Source organism: Uloborus diversus, chromosome 9 (genome assembly GCF_026930045.1).
Source record: "Uloborus diversus isolate 005 chromosome 9, Udiv.v.3.1, whole genome shotgun sequence".
Lineage (NCBI taxonomy): Eukaryota > Metazoa > Arthropoda > Arachnida > Araneae > Uloboridae > Uloborus > Uloborus diversus.
Window position 1 is genome coordinate 113,229,392 of NC_072739.1, and position 24,801 is coordinate 113,254,192.

General features: G+C 31.5%; 1 protein-coding gene across 1 annotated transcript in view; it reads right to left on the minus strand.

The window, feature by feature from the left end:
• Window positions 1-24,801, minus strand: part of LOC129230446 (tryptophan 5-hydroxylase 1-like) — a 55,628-nt gene that overhangs the window by 20,457 nt on the left and 10,370 nt on the right. Inside the window, 6 exon segments of the mRNA XM_054864844.1 lie at window positions 4,256-4,391; window positions 11,858-11,904; window positions 18,772-18,870; window positions 19,149-19,199; window positions 22,721-22,788; window positions 24,073-24,173. Of these exon segments, the coding sequence (XP_054720819.1) occupies window positions 4,256-4,391; window positions 11,858-11,904; window positions 18,772-18,870; window positions 19,149-19,199; window positions 22,721-22,788; window positions 24,073-24,173 (502 nt within the window).

The window sequence follows — 24,801 nt, forward strand, 5'->3', positions numbered from 1 at the left end:
ATTACTAACTGCGAGTAATTTTTCACCCCCATATTCGGGAATTTATGTGAAAATTGTGCTGAAATTGGAATAAAAAAAAACTATTCATCGAATTGTTTTCGAACTGGTCTGCAAACCTTCTCAGGACTTAAAGGAACAAATTGTGAGAATTTCAGCGAAATCGGCCGGGTAGTTCTCAAGTTTTGCGAGTTCAAACAAACAGACGCTTTTTGGACACTTCATTTTATACTATGTAGAGATTAAAAAACAGAAAGGTCAAAGAAATTTTAAAAGGGGTTTTGTATTTTAAATTTCAAATTATTTTTCTTGTAATTAATTTTTTAAGCTTAAATTTCGCTTAAATTTTCAGTTAAAGGGGTGAAAGTTACGTGCACATATTAATATTATGCAACGTTGGAAAAAGTGGAATTTTCCGCATTCTATGCTATTTGTTTCAATGCTCTAACTTAATTACGCCGAGAGTTATTTGTGTTCCTAGTTTGAAATGTTTTGAAATCATTTGTTTCTTCTTTCTTATTCATAAATTTTGCGGGTTTCGATTTTAACGAAAAATCTTAGACTTAACTCAATTCATGCCCCAAGCTAAAGAGCAAAATATACTATTAGAGACCACGAGTATGAAAGCGACTTTTCAAGCGTACAAAATTGCAGTTCTGCAATGCTCAGGATAGCCCTTACGGCTCTACAAGTTGGTACAAGTTATTTTGTAACCCGGAAAAGGAGTGCTTTTTGTTCCAGATCATAATGCGTTTTTAATCTGTTTCTTTCTGATTGACGATTTAAATCCTTGCGAATCAAATAAGATTGGTTCGGTGGTTGGTGAGCGTCAACGAGCAGGGGACGGAGCTCCCTAGAATGTATAAATATATATAAAAGGAATTTTTGTGAAAAAAAAATCAAAATAGTTAAGAATTTTTCTTAACTTCATACTTAATTTAGTAGCTTAATTTTAAAAATTCAGCTATATATCTTCTCTTGTACAGATTTATAGTTTTGAGATTCTGTCAAAAATAGGATATTGGAACTACATACGGTATAATATTTCCTTTGCGGAGTAACACAGCCTTCAAGTTTTTGAGTCTAAATTGGGATTCGGGGATTCACACGTAAAATGACCCAAGATTACAATTTCAACAAATTCTGTTTCTACTTTTTTTATTTTACCTAGAAAGTCGCCCGTCAAGATTTGACAGGTGAAATTGCTTCTACTCTTCTACATTTGAACGAAGCAATTGCCTGTTTGCTGATATTTTGATAGTTGAAAGTTTAACCCTAACTCCAGTGGATTAACCCTAAACTTCAGTGGATAGCATTAATTTTCAAATTACAAATTCTTTTCTAAAATCGTCTTTAAAATATGAGGGACAGAATATTTCTTACAAACATTTTTGTTCAGAATCTCGAAGTACACAGGAAGCATCCAAAATATATTGAGAAGCAAAAAAGATTCGATATTTTTGTTAATGTAATTTAGCAATGGCTTTCTTGAAACAACCTACGATTTCAACATTAGTGACTCTGTAAAAGTGGCTTTTTTACCGCAAAGGGTTTGTTGTGGAATGAAGACAAAATTACAGAAATGGTTAGGAATTCGTATATTTTTACAACCTACAATTTCAGTCATCAGTGATTCTGTAAAAGTGGCTTTTTTACCACAGAAGGTTTGTTGGAATGAAGACAAAATTACAGAAGTTAAAGGTGAGGAATTCGTATATCGTGCAACTGAATTTCAAATTTTTGACGCCTATGAATTCGACCTAAAATTTGGTGGAAAACATTTCATTAATAAAATTAAACAAAAAAAAAATCACTGATAAAATGTGTTTTGTCAGCAACTCAAAGGAAAAAAAAGGAAATGTAACTAGACGATAGAGATTAGACAAAACTTAATGACTACCCAAATCTTAAACCTCCAAAACGGAATGCAGTTGTTGAAATTCAAATTAAAATAATATTTTATCCTCGAAATTGTGTTTGGTTGAAAAGTTATTCCTTCTGTTAACTTTATACAGCAGACACCAGGGTCAAGCAATAAATTAATTCTTTGTTGAGGGCAGGATCAAAGTATTTCCTAGGTAAATTCAATCGTGAAGCGAATTTTCAATGTAAATAGCGAGTCTCATGCACTGAAAAATACTATTATATCTAAATTTTTTTCACGAAAGAGAAGCAGTATTTAGAATTAGTATTTATTCAACTTTTTTACTTACTAACTTGACGAAAATAGAAAAATTACATTTACTTCCGTCGTGCCATATTTACTCCTCTTTTTCTAATTTTCCATTTTAATGGATAATTAATATGTATTAGTTTCTCAGGTAATTTTAAGCGTTAATGGAACATTTAAATTTGAATTAAGGAGTATTTTAATGGGTTTGTTTTATGTTGTTTAACAACTTGTTATTTTGTCAAGTTGTTTTACTTTTAATGGCTCAATTTTATTATTTAGCGAATTATTTTCAGTTTAATGGAGCTTTTAGTCTTGCTTCAAGACTTCTTCTTCTTCTTTTTTTTAAAGTCCTTTAAAAAGATTAAATAAAGTATGGTATAGCCAAATCAGTAGTTTCTATGTAACTTTGAACAAATATGGTGACAATAAATATAAAATGAAAACTAATCACCAAGACTGAAAATACGCCTTGACGTACATATAACGAAAAGTACCACGTTTTCTCTTAAGATATTTTCTTATCGAGCAAGTACAGTAATTCCAATTTCAATTCATTCTAATGTGATCAAGTTTCGCAAAAGTTGCCACAAAAACCTTCGCAAACTTGGTCACTAAAATTCAGGTGAAATAAAGCTGCAAAACGCAAGTTTTGAAGATTTAGTTCACCTGAATCAAATAAATTACAATTATTTTTTGTTAAGCTATAAACAGAGTTATGTTTCAGACTGTCCAAAACTGCTTTAGGACAGGACAGGTCGTTTTTACCGTCCAAAAGCGTCCGAAACTGTCTTAAACTGTCCAAAACTATGCTAAAGCTAAAGGGGTGTAATCTAATCAATTCGTATTTATTGCAATATTCGTAATGCATAAATATAGATATTAATGTGGTTCAATTAATAAGTATATTTGATAGTACTTTTCTCTAAAATGTTCATTTAAAAAATATTTCATTTTAAAAAATTGCCAATAACTATTACATAAAATCGTCCTTATGTAACAGTTGGTAGAATTATGAAAGGAAATTCATAACAATACCAAGACAACTAATTTCAGTTACATTTACGGTCTCAAAAGAATGTGATCGAATGTGCAATATTTCAATATTTAAGTGCAAAAAAAAAAAGGTTTACTTGAAAATTATATGGTTTACATGATGTTTTAGTTAAAATTATTATTATTATTTTTTAAATCATAGGTTAAAGAACAAGAAATTGATGTTTAAACACTTATATTATAAAACTTGTGCTATTCTTTTTTCAAGTTCATATTTTTTATATAATAAATTCTGTCACAACAAAAAATTGTAATTTATTACATTTAAGTCAATAATTGCACTATATTTTGAACACTTTCTTTTGCACACATGCATAAATGTCCAAGAATTTGGTTACTATTATGGGGGAAAACAAAACCCCTCATGTATACAAATTGAAATTTTTAATGAAGAATTTAATTTCTACTTAATTAGATCAAAATCACCTGCATAAATAAGTTACGTATATATTTATACTTGAATAGTCACATTGTATAAATACATTAAATAGTCAAAAAAAAAAAGTTTTGACACATTTTGTTCTGTTTTTGATATTTTCTCACAAAATATAGTTTCTAAAAACGTAGTTTTTGATACTTTCGGACACAAAGGTTTTTGAACAGGATGGTAAAAACCTTGCCAACCCTGCTTTCATTTGTGCACATGCATAAAAATAGGGAAATTCGGTTACTATTATCAAAAAAAAAAAAAAAAAACAATAATAAAAAAAATTAAAATAAATAAATAAACTCATGCAAACAAATTGAAATTTTTAGTTCAGAGTTCAACTTCTATGTAATTAGATTAAAATCAGCAGCATAAATAAGTTGAATGTGCTCATTGAATAAATGTTCAATATAAAGCATTACTTTGGTACATTTATTATGTTTTTGATGTTTTCTTAGAGAATACAATTTTTTCTCAAAATATAGTTTCGGACACTTTCGGACAGTTTTGGAAAGGACAGTAAAAACCAGAGGTTTTACCGTGGTTTTTTCCGTAGTGTCCAAAACCTTGCCAACCCTGGCTATAAAATATTGCAATAGACTTACGGCTCCGGTGTGTAGAAAGGATCCGAGCTGTGTCGAATATATTGAGTGCAATGAAAAACACGGAACGCCAATCCCGCCAAAAAGTCCCGGGATGACAGATAGCCAGCAACAGGTCGTAACTGAAAACCAGTTCTTTCTAAATAGAAGAAAAAAAAAGAAAAGACAGAATAATAATAGCAATTAAATACAAGTGTAAATTAATGAGCACTGTACACACGAGTAAAAGGGGGAAAAAACAAGAAAATAAAGGAAAAACTGAGAAGAAAAACACCTTATCTTCATTGTTTCTTTATTTTAGTCACATTTCAGTACAAAACATATTTTATAATATTTCACGAAAAGTTACATGTCTTTTGATTCAATGCACGCGGTGGGAATACTCTCATATAAACAAACTTGGAGAATTGGTCTTATGAGATTAATGTAGTTTGCCTCTGATATAATGATTTCCGATGGACGATAGGTTAAATCAGTGGTTCCCAACCTTTTTTTGACCTGAGTTGCACTTCGTAATAAGATCTCAAAGGCCAGAACACACATAAATTTTAAAATCCCCCTCCTCTCTAAACAACATATGAAAACTCGAAAAAGGAAAGAAAATTACTAACCAGGAATTGTTGTTATCATTATTACATGCTTTTTTTATTAATACAAAGATCCACCAGTTTTTCGGAAGGCAATTTTTGATTATTTGACTCCAAACTTGTAATAATCAGTCTTAATACCAAATGAAGACGATTGGTGGCTTCGGACATTTGCAGAACATAGTTTTCGTTCGAAACATTGGCCATAGCAGCGGGCCCAATGGATCAGCTTGGTGGGCCACATGTGTCTCTGCAGTTCGATAGTTGGACACCACTGGATTAAACGATTCTATATAAGGCAGTGAGAGGCAAAGGGATGCAAGTGGACATTTTCAAGTTTTGAGTAAAACACGTTTAAAGATAACGGCCTGGGTAGGCTTTCATTGATTTGTTTTCTAAATCATGCTGTACAGCAGCACCTACGTGAGCTACTAGAACTAACTCTTGCCCTAAGACAGACGAGAGGCTCCCCTTACTATTTGTACTGGTTATCTCCAAATTTTTAATTTTGCCACTTACATCCCTTTGTATCTCACTGCCTCCATGTAAAAAGGAACAGGAGAAAAGGAATTAATAACGTCAAGAAGCAAAAATTACAGATTAATGCAGACACGTGTTTTGGCGTTACAAGAATCGCCTTTTTCAATGTAAAACAAATGAGTTTATGGATGATAAGACATCTGACAAAAGCTTAGTTCCATATGCTTGAATATGGAACGGGTGTAGAAATTGGGTGTAGAAAACCGATGTGAGAAAGGATATGCATGCAGCTTGTAGCATTAATGTTCACTTAGCGCTCAATATACTTTTAGATTTCGTCGCCTCAGAGCAACACTGAGACATCTAATCCCAGAAATAACACGACATCTAATCAAGGAAACTAAGATATCGTGTTCTGAGGCGACAATTTGTTTGACTTGACAGGAGTCGCTATCAACATCTAAAATGCTCTAAATTTTCCTACGTTGTTAAAGAACGAATCATCACTTGTTTCTGGACGTGGGAAACCTAAAAGAAAAATAAAATAAAGTGGACTTGAGAAAAAGAAAAGGGGGGGGGGGGAGATCCTCATAAAAATAATAGCTGATGATCGAGCTGTGTTTCAACAATGAAACTCGCGCCACGGCATGATAATTTGATAATATGATTTGGTAATGTTTGACATGCAGGGAATGGGGTTGTTTCCTTCAGTCAAAAGTAGTACTTTTTGTCACTAAAATTGATAGAATAAGCAAAAAGAAAAAACATGGACCCAGATAATACTTTTATTTTCCCAACAGTTATTTTCTAATTAATTTTTTTAAATGCCCAATTTTTCAAACAAGGCGTGGTTTTGATGACGTCACAAATGATGCACTTTGTCGCATCTTTCTATCGCATTTCCACGTTATGATAATCAAAAAGCGAATTAAAATTGCGCTCTACGCTTGCTATCATCCATATCGTTGCCAATACAAGTGAGTAAAGATGCGAATTAAATATTTTGTTCTGTGAATGGCATTTCATCATTTGTGATGTCATCAGCAGAGGTATAAACTGTAAAAGCATACCGATTTAAGTAATTTTTTTAAAAATATTAAATTTAAACAAATTATTTGAAAAATGGTCAGATCCTATGTTTTTAAGCATGCTCTTTCTTAAAAAAATACTTTTAAAATTTTGGAAACGACCCCATTGCTTTATTGTGACAAGGCTGAACACGATCCCGGTTGCTTAACTGTTTTACTGGTAAGACTGTCATTTCAGGATAACGCAAAAATGTCAAAATGGTCAACAGTGACCACTCTCTAATGGAGTTAAGGGTTAATCCACTGGAGTTAGGGTTAAAACTTAAAACTACCAAAATATCACCAAACAGGCAATGGTTGCTTTCAAATGTAGAAGCAAATTTTCACCCGTCATACCATGACGAGCCACTTTCTAGTTTAAATTAAGAATCGTAACAAATAATAAACTGTAATAAGATTTCCTCGCCAATAATCACTGCGATGGTAACCCAGGTCTGAAAATATAGCAATCCCTTCTCTTATTGCTTGTTCTTTTTAAGAAGAAATGATTGTATCTAATATTACAAGAGCCAGAGTATAGAACAATCTAATTATTTACTCATGCAAATAAAAATGGAGGAGAGATCTTGCCAAATAAATACCGAAATCTCATCATTTACTTACACTAAAGCAAGAGCATATTTACAACTAAAGGGCAATTCCATGAAACTAGGAACATCACAGTAAAAGAAAAACTTCATTGTATCAGTAATTCTTTCCTTTCATATGAGGCAAAAAAGACTGTATTTTTCTAAAACTGTGCGAAAAAAGTTATAAACATATTTTTTTGTAAGCTTTATGGGCAAATTTTGACCCATGTGTCTTTGTATTAGCGATTCTAAAAGTTAATCTTTTATTTTCACTTAGAAAATTAATTGCTATGTCTAAAATCTTATTTTTTATTGAAATTTAGTTTACATAGGAAGAGAATAGACCAATAAAAAAACTTCAAACTGTTATAATTGTCTTGTAACAATTTTTTTTATTTTAAACTAAGGCTCATACTAATGTAACATCAGTCACAAAATTGTATAAAAATTTGCATTGCTTAAACAAAAACAAACCCAAGTTTATAAAAAGTCATATTCTCTTCATTTATGACGATATCTTTAATATTAATCCCTTAAATATTTAGGAATAGCTGAATTTAATTATTTAAAAAACTTATTTGAAATATGTAACATCAGTCACAGTAACATCCGGAACATTTCTCTTTTCGTTATTAAACCTCAAACAAATTGCACAAATGGCACTGACTGCTGCAGAAAGGCAAAAAAGGAGGCGAGTTTAATTAATGAATAATGGAAAACATGAAAATTATAAAAAGGAAAACAATGTAAAAGCTTAAAAAAGAGTGGATGATAAAAATAAATTAATTAATTTAAAAAAAAACTAACACAATTACCAAAGTTTTTTCAGAATAAAACTAAAAAAAGAAATTATGTTAAGAAGTAGAATAAGGATAGAACAAATTTGAAGTATTGAAGTCCCAGGCTTAAATTGGCAGCTGCATTACCCCTCTTTAAAATAATGAAACCTTGGTAAAATCTGTTAATCATTAAAAGCGCTCTTTGTCATATCTTCACAAAAGAAAACTGCAGCTGTAAAAAATTGTTTCAACACGAAATTTGACAAAAAGATACTCCTCGTTCTCCATGTGTTACATTTGAATAAAAGTGCTACATCATCGATACAGAAATATTTCGAAATGTCATAGCTTCATGGAAATTTCAGAGCTATCATGATCCGACTTGCAGTCATGTTATAAATAGATATATTTGAGTAATATATATATTTTTTAATTCAGAAGCTTCAACAGGTGTTTAGGAACAACACTTTTTTTACAGTAAAGGATTTAATCACTTCCAGCAGAACATATTCCAAAATTGTTAGTTGCAACAGGAGAACGGGTTCTTGAAGAATATGACAAACAATTGTATCACGAGAAGTTAGAGGCATTGAAATTGAAAACTAGGAGTATTTAGTGATTGTCAAGATTCAAGCAGAAAAACGTTGGAAACAGCCTGTCAATGTGGATGAAATTTGTTATTCACATGAGAAAGTAATAAAATATTTAGCGCACTAGATGCAGTAAATGCAAGAGGACTTTTTATATTTTATGAAATACATTAAAAATATAAATTTTAAAACTTTATAAATGTACTTTTATTGTGATTTAAATACAATTTTGCAATTTTAAACAAAACATATGCTAATTTTATTTTTAAGAAGAGATAATTTATAATTGCAGCAATTTATTGTAAATGTAAGATCAGTCACAAAATCTTTGTATCATCAGTCACGGGTGTTAAATAATTTTTATACTTTCAGTTTTTAAGTTTTTTCAATAAAACAAAGTGTTTCCATCAAGTCTAAAATCTCTATTTTAAGGGGAAGAAATCTGTTTAGATTTTACGTTATTGGTTTGAAGAGAATTTCAAATAATATATAAGTCACTTTCCTCAATGTCTCTTCTGCGTAACATCAGTCATGTTTTTTTAATCCCCTTAATTTCATGCAAAAAAAAAAAAAAAAAAAAAATCCTCGAGTCTGACAACAAGTGTGGGGGCAGTGATGTACCATATCACGATATTTTAGATCAATTTGAGAAGAAGCAAAATTCAATTTCATGACAGTTCTTAATTTATAAGTTAAAAATAGAGTCAAATTGTAACGTTAGTCACCGTGGACAGACCCTAAACAGACTTCAGTGTTGTTAAGCTGGGAGGAAGAGCTAAAAAAATTCCCCAGTTTATATTTTACCGTAGCCACTAGCACAGTCAGAAGTGCTAGTGGCCTTCCTGGGGCCTTCTGGAGGGGTTTTATCCCTCCCTACCTTCTAGACGGGGTTTTTTGATCAAAAATACTTTCTGGAGGTTTTTCCTTTTTTTGATCAAAAAAACCCTCCTTTCCAGTCTTTTCATATGCATACACTACTGTATTTGAATTTGCATTTATGTTAAACCAATGGCTCTGGAGGGTGTTTTCACCCCCCCCCCCCTCGCTGCGTCACTGACCGTAGCAAGTTAACTTCAGAACCTCATTTTTGCACACAATTTCAAAATCTAATGCAAATTCAACACTGAATACAACGGCAATAAAACAGGTCTGTTTTAAGAGATTTTTGCTATGGGTGTGAAGCCAACAGCGAAGTTATACATTAGGGTGTCCTAAAAAAACGAAAATCGACCTTTCAAGTCGCACACCCTCTTATTTTTTTTAGGTCAAAACAACTGTAAACAAGTTTTATTTAATTTGAACAACTGCAACACGTGTCGACTTGCACCTGAAAATGTGAACAAGTACTCTGCCGTGTGCAGGTAAAGGGCAGTAACTGCAAATTTCATATTTTATTTTTTTGCATTTTTGGTATCTATTGTACGTTATTTTTTCTGTACAAGTTCGCTTATTTGGTTTCCGCTGAAAAAAAGGCGCGAAAAAAACGTCTCATTCCAGCATTTTTCTACTGTTAGTATTGAATCCACCACACGTTTCTTCAAATATCTCGAAAGCTTGTTTCTGCAGATACTGCCGTTTACCTGCACACGGCAGTAAACTGTACTATGCCGAATAGAGAAAAAAATTTAGAAGTTCGAAATTTCATGTCGTTAAAATGTTGCCCCAAGAGTCTTACATGTACCAAAAGTATGTTTATTTAAATGAAAAGATATTTAGGTGTTCAGTAGGAGGCCTAAATTTTGTAATTTTCTTCAAAAAATGATTTTTTTTCAACATTTGTTTTTTGAAGTGATAACTTCTTATGTGGGAGGGTAAACCGATTTGTAACATAACGCGCATAACGGCGCAACTCTCGTCTGGCATTCCTTTCGTTCGCGCATACGACAGATTTGCGCATGGTCAAGGAAATTTTGTTTACTCTTTGGGTCAGCTTTAAGCGTTAAGTGATAGTAGAAAAAAATAATGAAACTAACAGAAGATGGATGATCGTCGCAACATAACGCAATCTCCTAACGAAAGGTGAGTTTAATAATACAGTATAATACAAAAAACATTGTAAACAATATATATTCAAAACAGCATTTAATCTTTAAATTTATTTTCAAAACAAAAACATTTTTGCGATTAGTTATTCTACAAATATTTCGCTTCATTTAGGGTTTTGAACTGTGATAAGGTGTACATATTTTAAACGAATTTCATCCCCGCAGACTCCGCAACGCGGGGGTTGGGGACGGTCGAGAAAACAAAAATAATAAATAAACATTTAATTTGTTCATCACAGAATAAAATCTAAAATGTTTCGTAAGTGTGAATGTTTTTTCTAATAACCGAAATATTTAGAAACGACGCGTCATTTAATCCATTGTTTTTGCGTCGACATCAAAATTTATGTTTAAAAGTATTCTGACTGGTGATCAAAGAATAAAATTATTATTCATTTAGAGCAGTTTTGAAGTCGGTTCTATTTATTCTACAATTCCTTTAATTTTAACCGGAGATTTTAATGTTAATATTGCTTCTGATCGAGCTAAAAATTTAGTATCGTTTCTACAATCCAAATTACAATTACAAATGATTAATGAGCCAGAAGAAGCCACTAAAAGTGACGGAACTGTACTTGATGCAGTCTTTGCAAGATTTTTAGATAACATACAATGCAAAAATTTCGTTACTTATTATATTTTTTTAAATGTAAGGTAAATTTTAAGAAGTTATCAATATAGAAGTTATCAATAGAAAAATATAAATGGTAAAGTGGATAATTAGCGTTAAATAGAAAATTTTGCTCTCTTGCAATATTTGAGTCTGCCATATGGTACTCAAAATATGGATTATTTTCAATATTAAGTTAAATTTTTCATTTTAAACATATAATTTTTCTATTTTTCATTTACAAATATTGATTTGAAAATGTGTTCGCTAATTATTTTTGAACTTGATATTTTTTTTTCAAATGCATATGTAATTTTTTAAAACATATTATTTATTAAAATTATAAACTTTAGGCACCTTGCTGGACGCTTGAATATTTTAAAATTTGTATAAACATTTTTGTAGTACATGTAGGGCTATAGGGGAAACGTTTTATCAACATGAATTATCGATTTTCCAACTTTTTTTTTTTATTTGGCCTATTACACAGATTTGGTTTACACTTTCAGGCTCATGTCGGTATGGGTTGCCGTTGTTCAAATTGAATGAAACTTTTTTTTACAATTGTTTTGACCTGAAAGAAAAAATGTAGGAGTGTGTGCGACTTGAAAAAAAAAAATCGACTTTCGTTTTTTTTTTTTTGGAACACCCTAATATACATATGCTCCATCTTACTTCTTATGTAATATCTTTAAAAAGTTTTACTTTTTTTTTGTCAACAAATGGAACGATGTAAATTATCATTCAAATAAATTATTTCGAAATTTGAATACATATGGATTTAATATTAATGCATTTTTGCAACATATGCGTTTGTAAAATGCAACACTTATAAAATTCACGTTAAATTTACTCACGTTTCAAAAAACGGCTAACATCTTCCAATTGTGGTATGTTATCATTTCTGGAATAAACATGAACATAAATAAATAACACGAAGACACGCTACCAGAATGCATGAAAAGAAAACATTCTCAAATATATTAATATTATGTCCATATATTTTAAGTATTTAAATTTTTTCAGATTTAAAAATTGAAAATAATGCATTTAAAAATTAGACAGACAATCAGGAAGTTTTTTATTTTAATTTGTGGTAGCTTTCCCAGAAAGGGAGAATTATTTTCTCCAGTAAACTGAAAAAGTATTAAATTTGTTTTTGCTAATTAACGTATATTTGAGCAAGCTTCTTTAGAGTTATGGAAGGAATTTCCCATTTATACCAGAATCGATCCAAAAGTAAAGTTCCCATCAATTTTACAAATATTCAGCAGTGTCTATTCTCATTGAAATTTACATCGTTGGAAAGAAAAGTTTCTCTATTTTCAAACATAATCGCCATCTTTTTCTGTGCATTATTGTCGACGGTGCCCTAACTTCTGTATAGAGTGTCACAGAAGTCCACCGCCAAACCGTTGAGGAAACGTTTCACCCCTTTTTAAACTTCGTCGTCGTTCCAGAAACGTTGGCCATCAAAGTGCTTCTTAAACTTAGGAAAACAGTGGTAATCACCAAACTCGAGCTCCGGACTGCAATCAAGAACAGAGTGATTTGTTGGCTGTCATGTTTCACTCTGGTGGTGGAATTCTGTGACACTCAATACAGAAGTTAAGGCACCGTCGACAATAATGCACAGAAAAAGGTGGCAATTATGCATTAGAATAGAGAAATGTTTTTTTTTTCCAACGATGCAAATTTCATTGAGACAGTGTTGCATAAGATAAATAAATACCTTTGTGCTGAATAGTAAAGTCAGACCAAACAACGTAAGTAGAAGCACAAATTTGTAAATTACAGCAGACACGTGTTTCGGCGTTACAGGGAACGCCTTTTTCAATGCAAAAAATAATGAGCTTATGGATGAAAAGACATCCGACAAAAGCCAAGAGCAGATAAGCATGCAGCATAAAAGATAAAAACAGCGGATTAGCCAAACACCAATGACAAAGTTATAAACCGATCAGGAACCAATAGGAATGCAAGCAAAGGCCAGGAGCTTTCTCTAAGGTACGAACCCAGAAAGAAAGAATTCAATTGGACAAGGATTAAGCCGAAGCTTAAACAAAAGGAAAAGAAATTGTCGGTAACCGTGAACCGCAAGAAAGGAAAAGCAGAATGGAAAACCATGAAATAAAATAAACAGAAACAAAAATTTTCGAAAAAAGGAAAAATAAAGATAAATAGAAGAACATTGGGGGGGAGGGGGTGTCAATCAAGACAAAAAGGAAAAAATAAACAAAGGAAGATAGATAAAAATGAGTGGAAAAAAAAAAAAAGGGGGGGGGATGGGGAAAGGACAGTATTAAAGATATGGGAGCCAAATGTTAGAAAAATATGGAACTGCACTAAGATCGTTAACTAAGTTAGAACTGTTCCTCAAAATATGAAAGGATTCCCAAAAGTCAAGATCTGATGAATTGGGGCATTTTTGGATAATCTGATAAGAGTTAAAATCAAAAGAGTGATTCGAATCCCAACAATGTTGAGCAATACTAGACTTATTTAATTGTTGTTTTTTCACATAATTTTGATGCTCTTTCAAGCGAATTTTTAAAGCACGCCGAGTCTGTCCAATATAGGCAAGTTTACAACTACAATTAATTCTATAAATTCCACAACAATTAAGAGGGTGAATAGGATCTTTAAGAGAAGAGAATGAAAGTTTATTAATAGGAGAGAACACCACCTGGAATTGGAAACGTTTTAGAATCTTAGCAACCTGATAGCTTACAGATGGAAAGAATGGCAAAACAACCAAATTCATTCTGTTGAAGGTTCGGTTAAGAACATTAGTTTGGGATTTATTTGAAAGTTTTTTATAAATGGAATCAATCAAAGTTGGCGGATAGTCTCTATCAATTGCCACAGCTTTAAGATAATTAAGTTCCACTTTAAGAAGTTCCGACGAAGAACAAATATTAATTGCGCGATAAACAGAAGAATTGAAAGCAGAATATTTTTGATTTGGAGGATGAGACGATAGTCTATGAGGAGGTAAAGAGACAGCAAAAGGTTTGCGATAAACAGTAGTTTCAAAACCAATTTCAGTACGAGAAACAAGTACATCAAGAAATGAAATGCAATTATTCCGTTCTTTCTCACAAGAAAACTGAATATGAGGATCAATGGAGTTTAAAATAGATAAAACCTCATCACTCTCAAACTGATTCTGGTTCATTAGAACAAAACAATCATCAACATACCGAACATAAAATTGGAACTGCAGTTTTTGGAACAGCTTAACCTCAAAATAATGCATGTAAATATCACTAAGAATGGGGCTAAGTGGGTTACCCATAGCCAGACCATCTATCATAATATAAAAATTCCCATTAAAAACAAAAGAACATTGCTTAAGACAAGTACGGGTAAGGAAAATTAAATCCTCAATTTCCGTATTGGTGAAATGAAATTCAGAAAGTCTTCTACGAAGGCATAACAATGAACCCTCGACGGGAACGTTCGTAAATAAAGAGTTAACATCAAAAGAAGCCATAAAAGAATTATTTGGAACGAAACTATGAATTTTTTTAACAAACTCAACAGAATTTTTAATAGTAAATAAATTGTGACTCCTAAGGGGAGAAAACACAGAGACTAAATATTTTGCAAGTTTGTACGAAGCCGTACCAATATTGGAAACAATCGGCCTGAAAGGAATACCAGCTTTATGCACCTTAGGTAAAGCATAAAATCTAGCACAATTAGCAATAGATGGAACAACAGAGCGTTTAACATTTGAAGGAATAGACTTAACAGACCTGACAGCAGATGCAATAGTTTTTAACTCTTTATCACTAGGATCTTTAGAAATTTCAGCATATGGCCCAGAAGAAATCAAATCATTAGTTTTATCAACATAAGATGATTTGTCAAGAACAACAATTTGGCCACCCTTGTCAGCTTTGGTAACAACCAGATCAGAATTCGAAACTAAGTCTTTAACAGAACGGCTAACAGTATTAGCAAATACAGGTTTAGAAATTTTCGAGTTAAAGTCAATATTAGAAGCTATAAGATGCCGAATCGAATCTTTTTGAGAGGAAGTTAAGGCACTAAATTTAAAAGCTTTCTCAACAGGAGCAATAAGCTTTGAAAAAGAAGGATTAACACTCACAGCAAAATTATCATTACATTTTAGAGCCTCAATTTGAGAATTACTTAATGGAACGCTAGAAAGATTAACAACAACATTCTTATTAACAACAGGTAAATTATCAAGAGGAACGACATGAGAAGATTTACAAAGCATAGCTAATTTCTTTTTCAAAACAATTTGATGTTTATCAGAGGAACGAAGGGTTCTAGACCAAGAATTTCTGTCAATAATGTTAAAGTTGGGAATGGAATTAGAAACCGAAAGATGTAAATCATAAAGTTCACGTTCAATAAACGATAAATGTTTCCTAGTTTCCTGGATCGAAGCTCTGAGTAAAGCCAATTTCGACCGAAAGATTACTTTGTCAATTTTTACAGAACGTGGTAAATTACATTTCAAAGAAATAAACTTCGGAATAATTTTCTTTCTGCTGTAATTTACAAATTTGTGCTTCTACTTACGTTGTTTGGTCTGACTTTACAGTGTTGCATATTTGAAATGGGGACCCTTATGGGGAACCTTACTTTTGGATCGACCCTAGTAAATTACTTGTTACTGATGAGAATTATTTCTTTGTTCATTACAATTTTTGTCTTATTGCTCACTAGAATCTTTTTGGTGGTATCCATGTATTCGGTGATCAACCAGTGTAGTTTATCAGTTCGTAGTTGTTCTTCCTAAAATCAGCATTTTGAACAGATAATGCTTTAGTTGTGCCATTCAGGAAACACCCGATTTACTACAGAGGAAAATCGCCAACTACTTGCACACAATTTTTTAAATCAAACTTCCCTCTCTATATTGCAATTTTTTCTTTTGTCCTCTCGAAATGTATTGCTTTAATTAGTTTCAGGATTATCTACAAAATCTTAGTTTTTAGCCTACTTTCCCAGTAAAAATCAGAGAAAGAAGAAAAAAGCATGAAAGAAGGCTTAATACATCTTAAAAATATCCCGAAAAACAAAAAAAAGTCAAAAATAAGTAAAATAGTTAGATAAATATTGAAAAATTAAAAATTGGAAAGTAGGGTATTGAGATGGGGAAAAATGTCTGTCGGTCTGTCTGTCTGTCCCCCCCTAATAACTTTTGAATGAATAGTCCGATTCGAACAAATTTTTTTTTGTTAGAAAGATCTCGGCGAGGACATCTCATTCCCATAATTCATTTTTTGATTTGAACAATTTTTCGTTCAATTTTGAACAGTTCAAAAAAACTTAACATTAGCGCCTACGGGGAAATTCAAATCAAAAATAAATCTTGAACTTAGAAGCGAAGTGGCTTCAAACAAACTTTGTAGGGAAAAACTTTTGATAAAAAACATGTATCGAAATATCTTTTTGATTTGAACAAGTTTTCGTTCAATTTTGAACAGTTCAAATCTCTTAACATTAGCGCCTAAGGGGAAACTGAAAGTCAATATAGATTCCGAACTTAAAGGCGGATTTACTTCAAACAAACTTTGTTGGAAATAGCTCTTGACGACCTACTCCCGACTCCGACTCCGAGAATTTAGGGGCACCTGACACCGACTCTGACTCCTGTTCCCGACAATTAATCGGACTCCGACTCCCCGACTTCGACTCTGACTTCGTAGCTTTGGCAAACATTTATACACGGAGGACAAATGACCGACTCCGATTCTTGGATATTCGACTCCGACTCTTTTATCCCAAAATGAGATTGACTCCGACTCCGACTCCGCTGCTGTGGTTTTAACTGTGAAATAATTATTGTTGATATGATTTGTTTTTATTTTCACGCTAAAGTTTTAATTTAGGTATTTAGTTTTCGGTGAATAAACTCGAAAAATATGCGCAGACGATTTTTTTTTTTGACAATGAAAATTATTTCTTTAAGTTGACATTTTATTGTTTTTTTTTTATTTTGGTAAGTGCATTAATTCGTTTAAAAAATTATTTTCGGCAACAGGGGAAAAAGAAACGATTTTTTTTATATGATGTATTTATTTTAATGAAATTATTATTTTTTCGTTTTGAAAGCTGTTAAAAAATTTTTTTAATGGAAAGAAGTGTATTAGCTGCTTTGTTTAAAAGGTGCTGCTATTTTATTTGTTCGTTTTTTTGAAGAAAAGTAAGGAATATTTTATTCCTAGAAATCAGCTTAAAATATTAAAAAAAATATGTTTGAAAAAATTTACGATTTTAGCTATTTTTGAGAATATTGATCAGGTACTAGAAAGTAGTATGGGTATACGGGAAAGTAGGCTCGTCTAGTTCTAGACGGAACTTCTTGTTGTCTGTATGGTGAACTCCAAGTCCCTTCAGTAAGTGGGTACTCAAACGTTTTACAAACGCAGGATTGGTTAAGTTTATATCACATGTAGTAAAAACGTTTATGGCAAAATTTTAACTCAGAATCTTTTTTTTTTCCTTTTAGACAATTAACTTTCTCAGGTTTACCACAATATGAAAAGAATGATTTTTTTAAGGAATTTTTAATCCATGTTTCAGTGGAAAAGATCGAAAAAATATTATAACTTTAAAACTGCGATAATATGACGAACTCGAAAGTCATTTTGCTCGCTGTCGTTCATAAGGTTATTCTGATTGGTTTAGAAACGAAATTCCAGCGACATGGAAGAAAAAAGTATTCGAATTTTTGCAATTCTTCTAGCAATGCACCATCAATGCAAATCAGCACAATTATAAAGCTGGTTCAAAGTCAAGTGACAATTTTGACGACATAAATTTAAAAGTCGTCAAATAAGAATACTAGCTGCGCCACCCGGCTGTGCACGATCTACCTCGAAAACAAAAGTTATATCAAGTGACACGTGTTGAACAATCAGGCTTGAACAAAAAAAAAAAAAAAAAAAAAAATCAGTAAAATTTTGTGGCAGATTACGGAAAAATAACCAAAAAGAAAACAATTTAAATCTTCCGATTATAGAAAAAACCTTAAAACAAAAGCCAGAATTTTATTTGTTCATATGGGAAGAAAAAGAAAACGACAACAGATCTTTCTTCTCAATGATTTTCTTCACGCTACAAAGTGTTACGGAAAGTTGAGATGAAGCACTGAATAATAATTTGTATGGAGGAAAGCCTTTGAAAAATAGGGATTTTCTGTTGAAATCCAAGTATCATAATTAATATATTTTTATGATATCTCCGCTAATTATTATCGGAGTATTATGTTGAAAAATTACAAATCTATCGATACCTGGTTTGATGGTCAGTTCACTGGCGTTCGGGAGAAGTAACTCGGACATAGATAGATATTTACATACGCTCAGTTTTTATTTATGTAAGATTGATGACGTAAGGAGTAATACTTGGAGAAAAAAACTCGTGCTCAAGAAAGTGCTGAAATTTTTTTGATACCTCTATTTGTTTATGGAAATCTTGCGATATTTTGGAAATTCTATTATTTAATTTCTCTGGGAAAGCATTGTTTACAAGAAAATATTTGGCGTAAAAAAAGTTTTACAATATCTGTAGTTGTCTTCTTATTGCATTGGAAATCCTGTTTCAGTGATTAGATGCACTAAACCTTGGTATTAACTCCCTCTAACTTCTGATTAGAGACTTTAAAAACGTAATACCTCTTTTGAGGTAGAACAAATATCCATTTCAATTGCAAGACTTATCCACAGTGAAAATTTTGAAAAAATCGTAATGTGTTATACTTTTATTTTGAAAATATACTTACCTGTAGCCGCAAAATTTGATGAGAAGATTGAAATTTTCCATAAATTCTTTGCATGCATGAGTTGGATAGAGTTTCTTTAGATGACTAAACACAGTTCCCCTGAAAAATTAAGTTGAATAATCTTCACTAGTGATGAGATTTAGCAAAAAATATTTTCGAAGATAGGTTAAAACCTTTCAATTCAATGTTTTAATGGGCAGCTAGAATGTGCAGTTTGAAATTGTTAAAATAAATGAGACATTACCGCAAAAAACAAAATTCGAGTAATGTAATAGATATCTTAGGCAAAAAAACAAGTAAAAGTTCACTTTTTTATATATTAGTCGTTGTAATTGCACATGTAAATAATTTTTAATAAACAAAAATAAAATACTTACCAAGTTTTTATTTCTTCTTCAGTATATTGAACATAAGGAATAATCTGATCGCTGCAAAAGGGAATATTATTTAATAAACAGCAAGTGATAATGACAACATAAAAGTAATTTTAAACCCCTGACGCAAAAAGGAAGGGATTTATAAATTTGACATGTATATGTGTTTGTGTATCTGTCTGTGGCACCTCAGCTTCTAAACGGACGAATCATTTTGTCTATTCTCTCTCTCTCTCTCTCTCTCTCTCTCTCTCTCTCTCTCACACACACACACACACACACACACACACACCCACCCACACACACACTCATATTCATGTATTACTTATGTTTGCACTCATTCAATGAATAATTACGAATGATTTCTCGATTGAAACAAACTGAACAAGAAACCAATTAATAATACTGGCAAAGAAAGATTTCGGCACATCAGATTTTTAGTTTTTCTAAGATAATTTATGACATAGATTTCAAATACCCGATCAGAATTTTCCATCACCCGGTTTTGTGCACTCGTAGGTTTTTAACCGACTTCAAAAAGGAGGCGGTTATCAGTTCATACCGTATGCATGTTTTTTTTTTGTTTGTTTGTTCACTCACAGCGTCTCACCTAGTGAACCGATTTTGATGATTATTTTTAAATGGAGAGGGATGGCTCAACTTAGTCCCCATTGGTCAACTAAGTAGGCCCCATTGGCCAAATATGGTCAAACAAATATGTTTGACCACATTTGTTCTTTAAAAAAACAGTTATGGTCAAAAAATAGTGAATTTCATGCAATTTCCCTATTAAATGATTAGATATAAAACCTATTGTTACAAAAGTTTGGTGCCATACAACAGTGATATTAACAGTAATTGTAACAGTAATTTTGAATGAAGGCTTCTGTGAAGCAAGCATCAAGTTTCTTCAGTGTAATTGCTCTATAGTGGGGGTAAACCAAGCCTGGAAGCGAGATAATGCAGTGATTAAGATCTGCTTAGCCTTCACAATGCTACCAGGTTAGGTTTGCCTCAACTATATATATATATATATATATATATATATATATATATATATATATATATATATATATATATATATATATATATATATATATATATATATATATATATATATATATATATATATATATATATATATATATATATATATATAGTAGTAATTTTATCGTTATCACCTATACCAATAACAGATGATCTGGACTAAGTTAGGAGAAACAGTATTGCATCGCAAGCAACTTGCATGCTGTGAAATGTAAATTAGTTAGGGAAAATGTAATATTTAAATGGTTATAATTAAATTAACACACAAATGAATTCCAGAGAGGAAAAAAGATAAATTTTTAGTGCCAATCGCTTAAAGTTTAAGGCGTGTTTATACTTTTTTTATTTAGTATGAGGCAATTTTCAAAAAACAAGAAAGTGAAGTTTCGTGATGGTAGCTTCTTTTATTTCTAAACTAAAAAAAAAAAATAAAATAAAAAAAAATTGAAAAAGAAAAAAGAACCGACTTCAAAATTGCTCTAAAAAGTGAAAAATAATTTTATTCTTTAAACACCATCGATAATACTTTTAAACATAATTTTTGAAGTTGGAGCAAAAACGATCCATAACTCAACTACAACTATAAAACTAACCAGGCCCAGTTTCTTCACTACCACATACATTATGCATTGATGACAGGATATTTGACTAACGATATAAATGTTTCGTTCCTAATTTTGTATGTTTTCCTGAAAAAAATATGAACGAAGCATGGTTACACTGGATTTTATTTTTTGTTTTTGCGACAACTTCAAAAATTATGTTTAAAAGTATTATTGATTGTGTTTAAATAATAAAATTATTTTTCACTTTTTAGAGCAATTTTGAAGTCGGTTCTATTTTTTTTTAAATTTTTTAAATTGGTTATTTATTTTACGCATGCTTTTATTTATCAAGTAATGTTGAAAACACATATTTCACAATTGGACAAAGTGAAATGGTTAAATGGTTAAGTTCACTTACTTTTTTCATAACAAACTGGAAATTTGTTTTGAAAATTACGTTACATAAAGAAAGAACACTATATTTTATAATAAAACTTGTACTGAAACATTTTTTTTTAAATTTTTGACAGTAAATTTGTACCTTTAAAAAAAGGTGTAAATTTTCCCTTCTCTTTTTCATGAGGCAAAGTGAAAAATAAAATATTTTTCTAATGAAATATTTTTTTTTCGATTGTTAAAGATATTTGTGATAGAATAAATGAGTAAAAAAAAGAATGAATAAAGAAATGAAAAAAAAAAAAAAAAAAAACCCTCCGAAAAAATCTATATATATAATAATAAACGAATAAATAAATATATAAATAAGTTAATAGATGAGAAAAATTAAATGATTGAATAAAATAAGTGAATAAATGGACAAATATATATATATAAGGGAATTTTTAAATGAAAGAAAGTGAATGGAACAACTAATTAACTAATACACAAATTATTTTATAAAAGATTGAATAAGTAACTGAAATAGACTATATTTCATTTTGCCCCACATGCACTTGACTAACTGTATAAAGCATTTGAAATACAAATAAGCTTAATATTACGCAAATAAATACTACACCGTATATTAGTAGGTCTCAATTAATGTTTAAAACATTAATAACAATAACTTTATCATTTAATAATAACAAAAATAATTTTCGACTTACAATATGAGTATCAATTTTTAAAAATTATTTGTATTATCATATTCTTTAATTTTCAGAGGTTTCTTGACTGGAATAGACTACATATGTTACTGCATAGTTAAAATATGACTAGGCACGTGGTGCTAAAAGCAGAGTAAATATTTGAACATTTCATTTTGCCCCGTTATTTCACTTCACCTCGCTATTTCACTTTGCCCCGCTATTTCACTTTGCCCCGCTATTTCACTTTGCCCCGCTATTTCATTTTGCCCCGCTATTTCACTTTGCCCCGCTATTTCACTTTGCCCCGCTATTTCATTTTGCCCTGCTATTTCACTTGCACCGCTATTTCACTTTGCCCCATATTCCCTTACTTGCTGTTCAGTGTTTGAAGCATTTATTTAATAACTAGCTTTGCTTGCACGGCTTTGCCCGTAGTAGAAAAATGAAAAGGTCATTTCGTTCGCCTGTATATTTACAAATAATGGATGATGAATTTTCTCGCCAATTGGCTTGTACCCATGTTACAGTTCCACGTTATGATAATTTCGTATCTCGCATATTGGCTTGTGCCCATGTTACGGTTCCACGTTATGATAATTTCGTATCTCGCCAATTGGCTTGTGCCCATGTTACGGTTCCACGTTATGATAATTTCGTAATTTACTCGTCCATCTTATGAAAATTTTGTTCTTAAAATTGGAATAGAAAAAGAACCACATCGAATTTTTGAAAAATCGCTTCGAGGTGCACACCCCCATGCTACAAACTAACTTTGTGCCAAATTTCATAAAAATCGGCCCAACGGTCTAGGCGCTATGCGCGTCACAGAGATCCTGACAGACAGAGGGACTTTCAGCTTTATTATTAGTAAAGATTTAAATTTAAAATTACTCACTGTTTGTATGCAAGTGCTATGTCAGTAAAATGCTTTCGACGTTTTCGGTAGGTACTATCCTTAAAACCCTGTGAAAAAAAATAACATATCATAGTCAAATTTAAAAAACAACACTACAAGAATAAACGATTTTACTATTTTAATATTTGTCACTGCAATATTTCTGTATCAAATGATTTTTTGAAGTATAGTGCAATAATACTGTCATGATCAATTATTTTTTTTTAAACGAATCAGTTTAAATTCTATATTGGCTGCGTAAAAGGTGTCAAGCTCAAAGTAGAACTTTTGAGCATCATTTTAAAAATTGTGTAGACTTTAGTCTAGAGGCACAGTATGCAACTTAAAATTTTTGCTTCACTGCAGATAACATGTAGTCGAACCTCCATATATCGAACTTCCACATATCGAAATTTTCTGTTTATCGAAATCCCAGCAAATTTCTATGTTCATTACATAGAAAAATTGTTTCTATATATCGAAAAAAACTCTATATATCGATTTTTTTTCCAGACATCCGTAATTTTTTTTTTCCACTTTAGACTGTTTGTCTCATGAAAAATGAAGGTTAGGGGAGAAAATTATGTTCACTTAAGGTTGCTACGAAACTCATAAGGAATCTGGGGTTGAGGGGTGTGTAGAAAGGTCGTTGTTTCGTTCTGGAGTTCTTAAATTCTCTCAAGTTTTTTTCAAATCTTAGTTGTAACCAGTAACATTGTAAAATCAGTTTCAAGTTATCCATTTTGTCTGTTGATTATCATTCCTAGTCTTTTTAGCTGCAGTAAAAATCATTCAAGTTAAGTAGATTGATTTTTTACTTTTCTCTCGATTACATTGTCAAAACGAAAATCCCCTAATGTTGCGGATCAAGTTGAATTGCCGAAGAATAAAGATGTATGAAGACGCAAAAATGTTTAATTTCTATTATTTTTTTAATGATTAACTTTTATTTAATTCGATGCTCGTATAAATTAGAAATTGGATTTCATACACGAAAATTAGCTTTAATTTTAATGCTTTAGGAGATTTTTAGGGTAAAATAAGATTGTTTCTATACATAGAAATTTCTATATATCCAATTTTTTTCCGGCAATTTGCTACTTCGATATACGGAGGTCCGACTATTTAAAAGCTTCAGACCATTAACTTTCACACATAGTTAAAAGTAAATTCAGGGCACGGCAGAAAGGTTTATTGGATGGTGACTGTTGCTTTTATAATTTGGATTGTTACTTTAATGATGTATTAAAAAGTAAAGAAAATTTAGCTTTGCAAGGTTTAAGAATCGCAGTTTTCAAATAACGTGCAGATATACATGTATACTTATTGATTGATGAAATCAAATTTCTTACCGGATGGTCAGCGTCTAATTCTGTACCGTACATCAGCACTCGGTTTGCCGATTTGTCTAAATCAGACATCTTGCGCGGGAACCAAGGCATTCCATCAAAACCTGCTCAAAAGAGAGCTATTTACTGAAGTAAAATGCAATGCAGAAAAATTCATTTGTCAACAATGAGCTATAAACATTCAAACTTTTTTGATGCTTAAAAGCACATTCATTGAAAATATTTAACACTAGTGGTACCCGCACGGCTTTGCCCGTAGTAGAAAATTAAAAAGTCATTTGGTTCGCCTGTATATTTACAAATAATGGATGAAGAATTTCTCGCCAATTTGTTACATTCATTTGCTCGCCCATGTTACGTTTCCACATTATGATAACTTGGAAATTTACTCGTCCACGTTATGATAATTTCCTCGGTAAAGTGTTCTTAAAATTGGAACAGAAAAAGAACAAAATCGAATTTTCGAAAAATCGCTTTGAAGTGCGCACCCCCATGCTACAAACTAATTTTGTGCCAAATTTCATGAAAATCGGCCGAACGGTCTAGGCGCTATGCGCGTCACAGATCCGGAAAGGGAGATATTCAGACAGAGAGAGATCCAGACATCCAGTCAGAGAGACTTTCAGCTTTATTGTTAGTGAAGACAAATTTTTATGTTTGACGTTTTCAAAAAGCATTATGTTGCATATTGACAGATAATTTTTACATTTTGGTTGGTTATGGCTTTTTCTA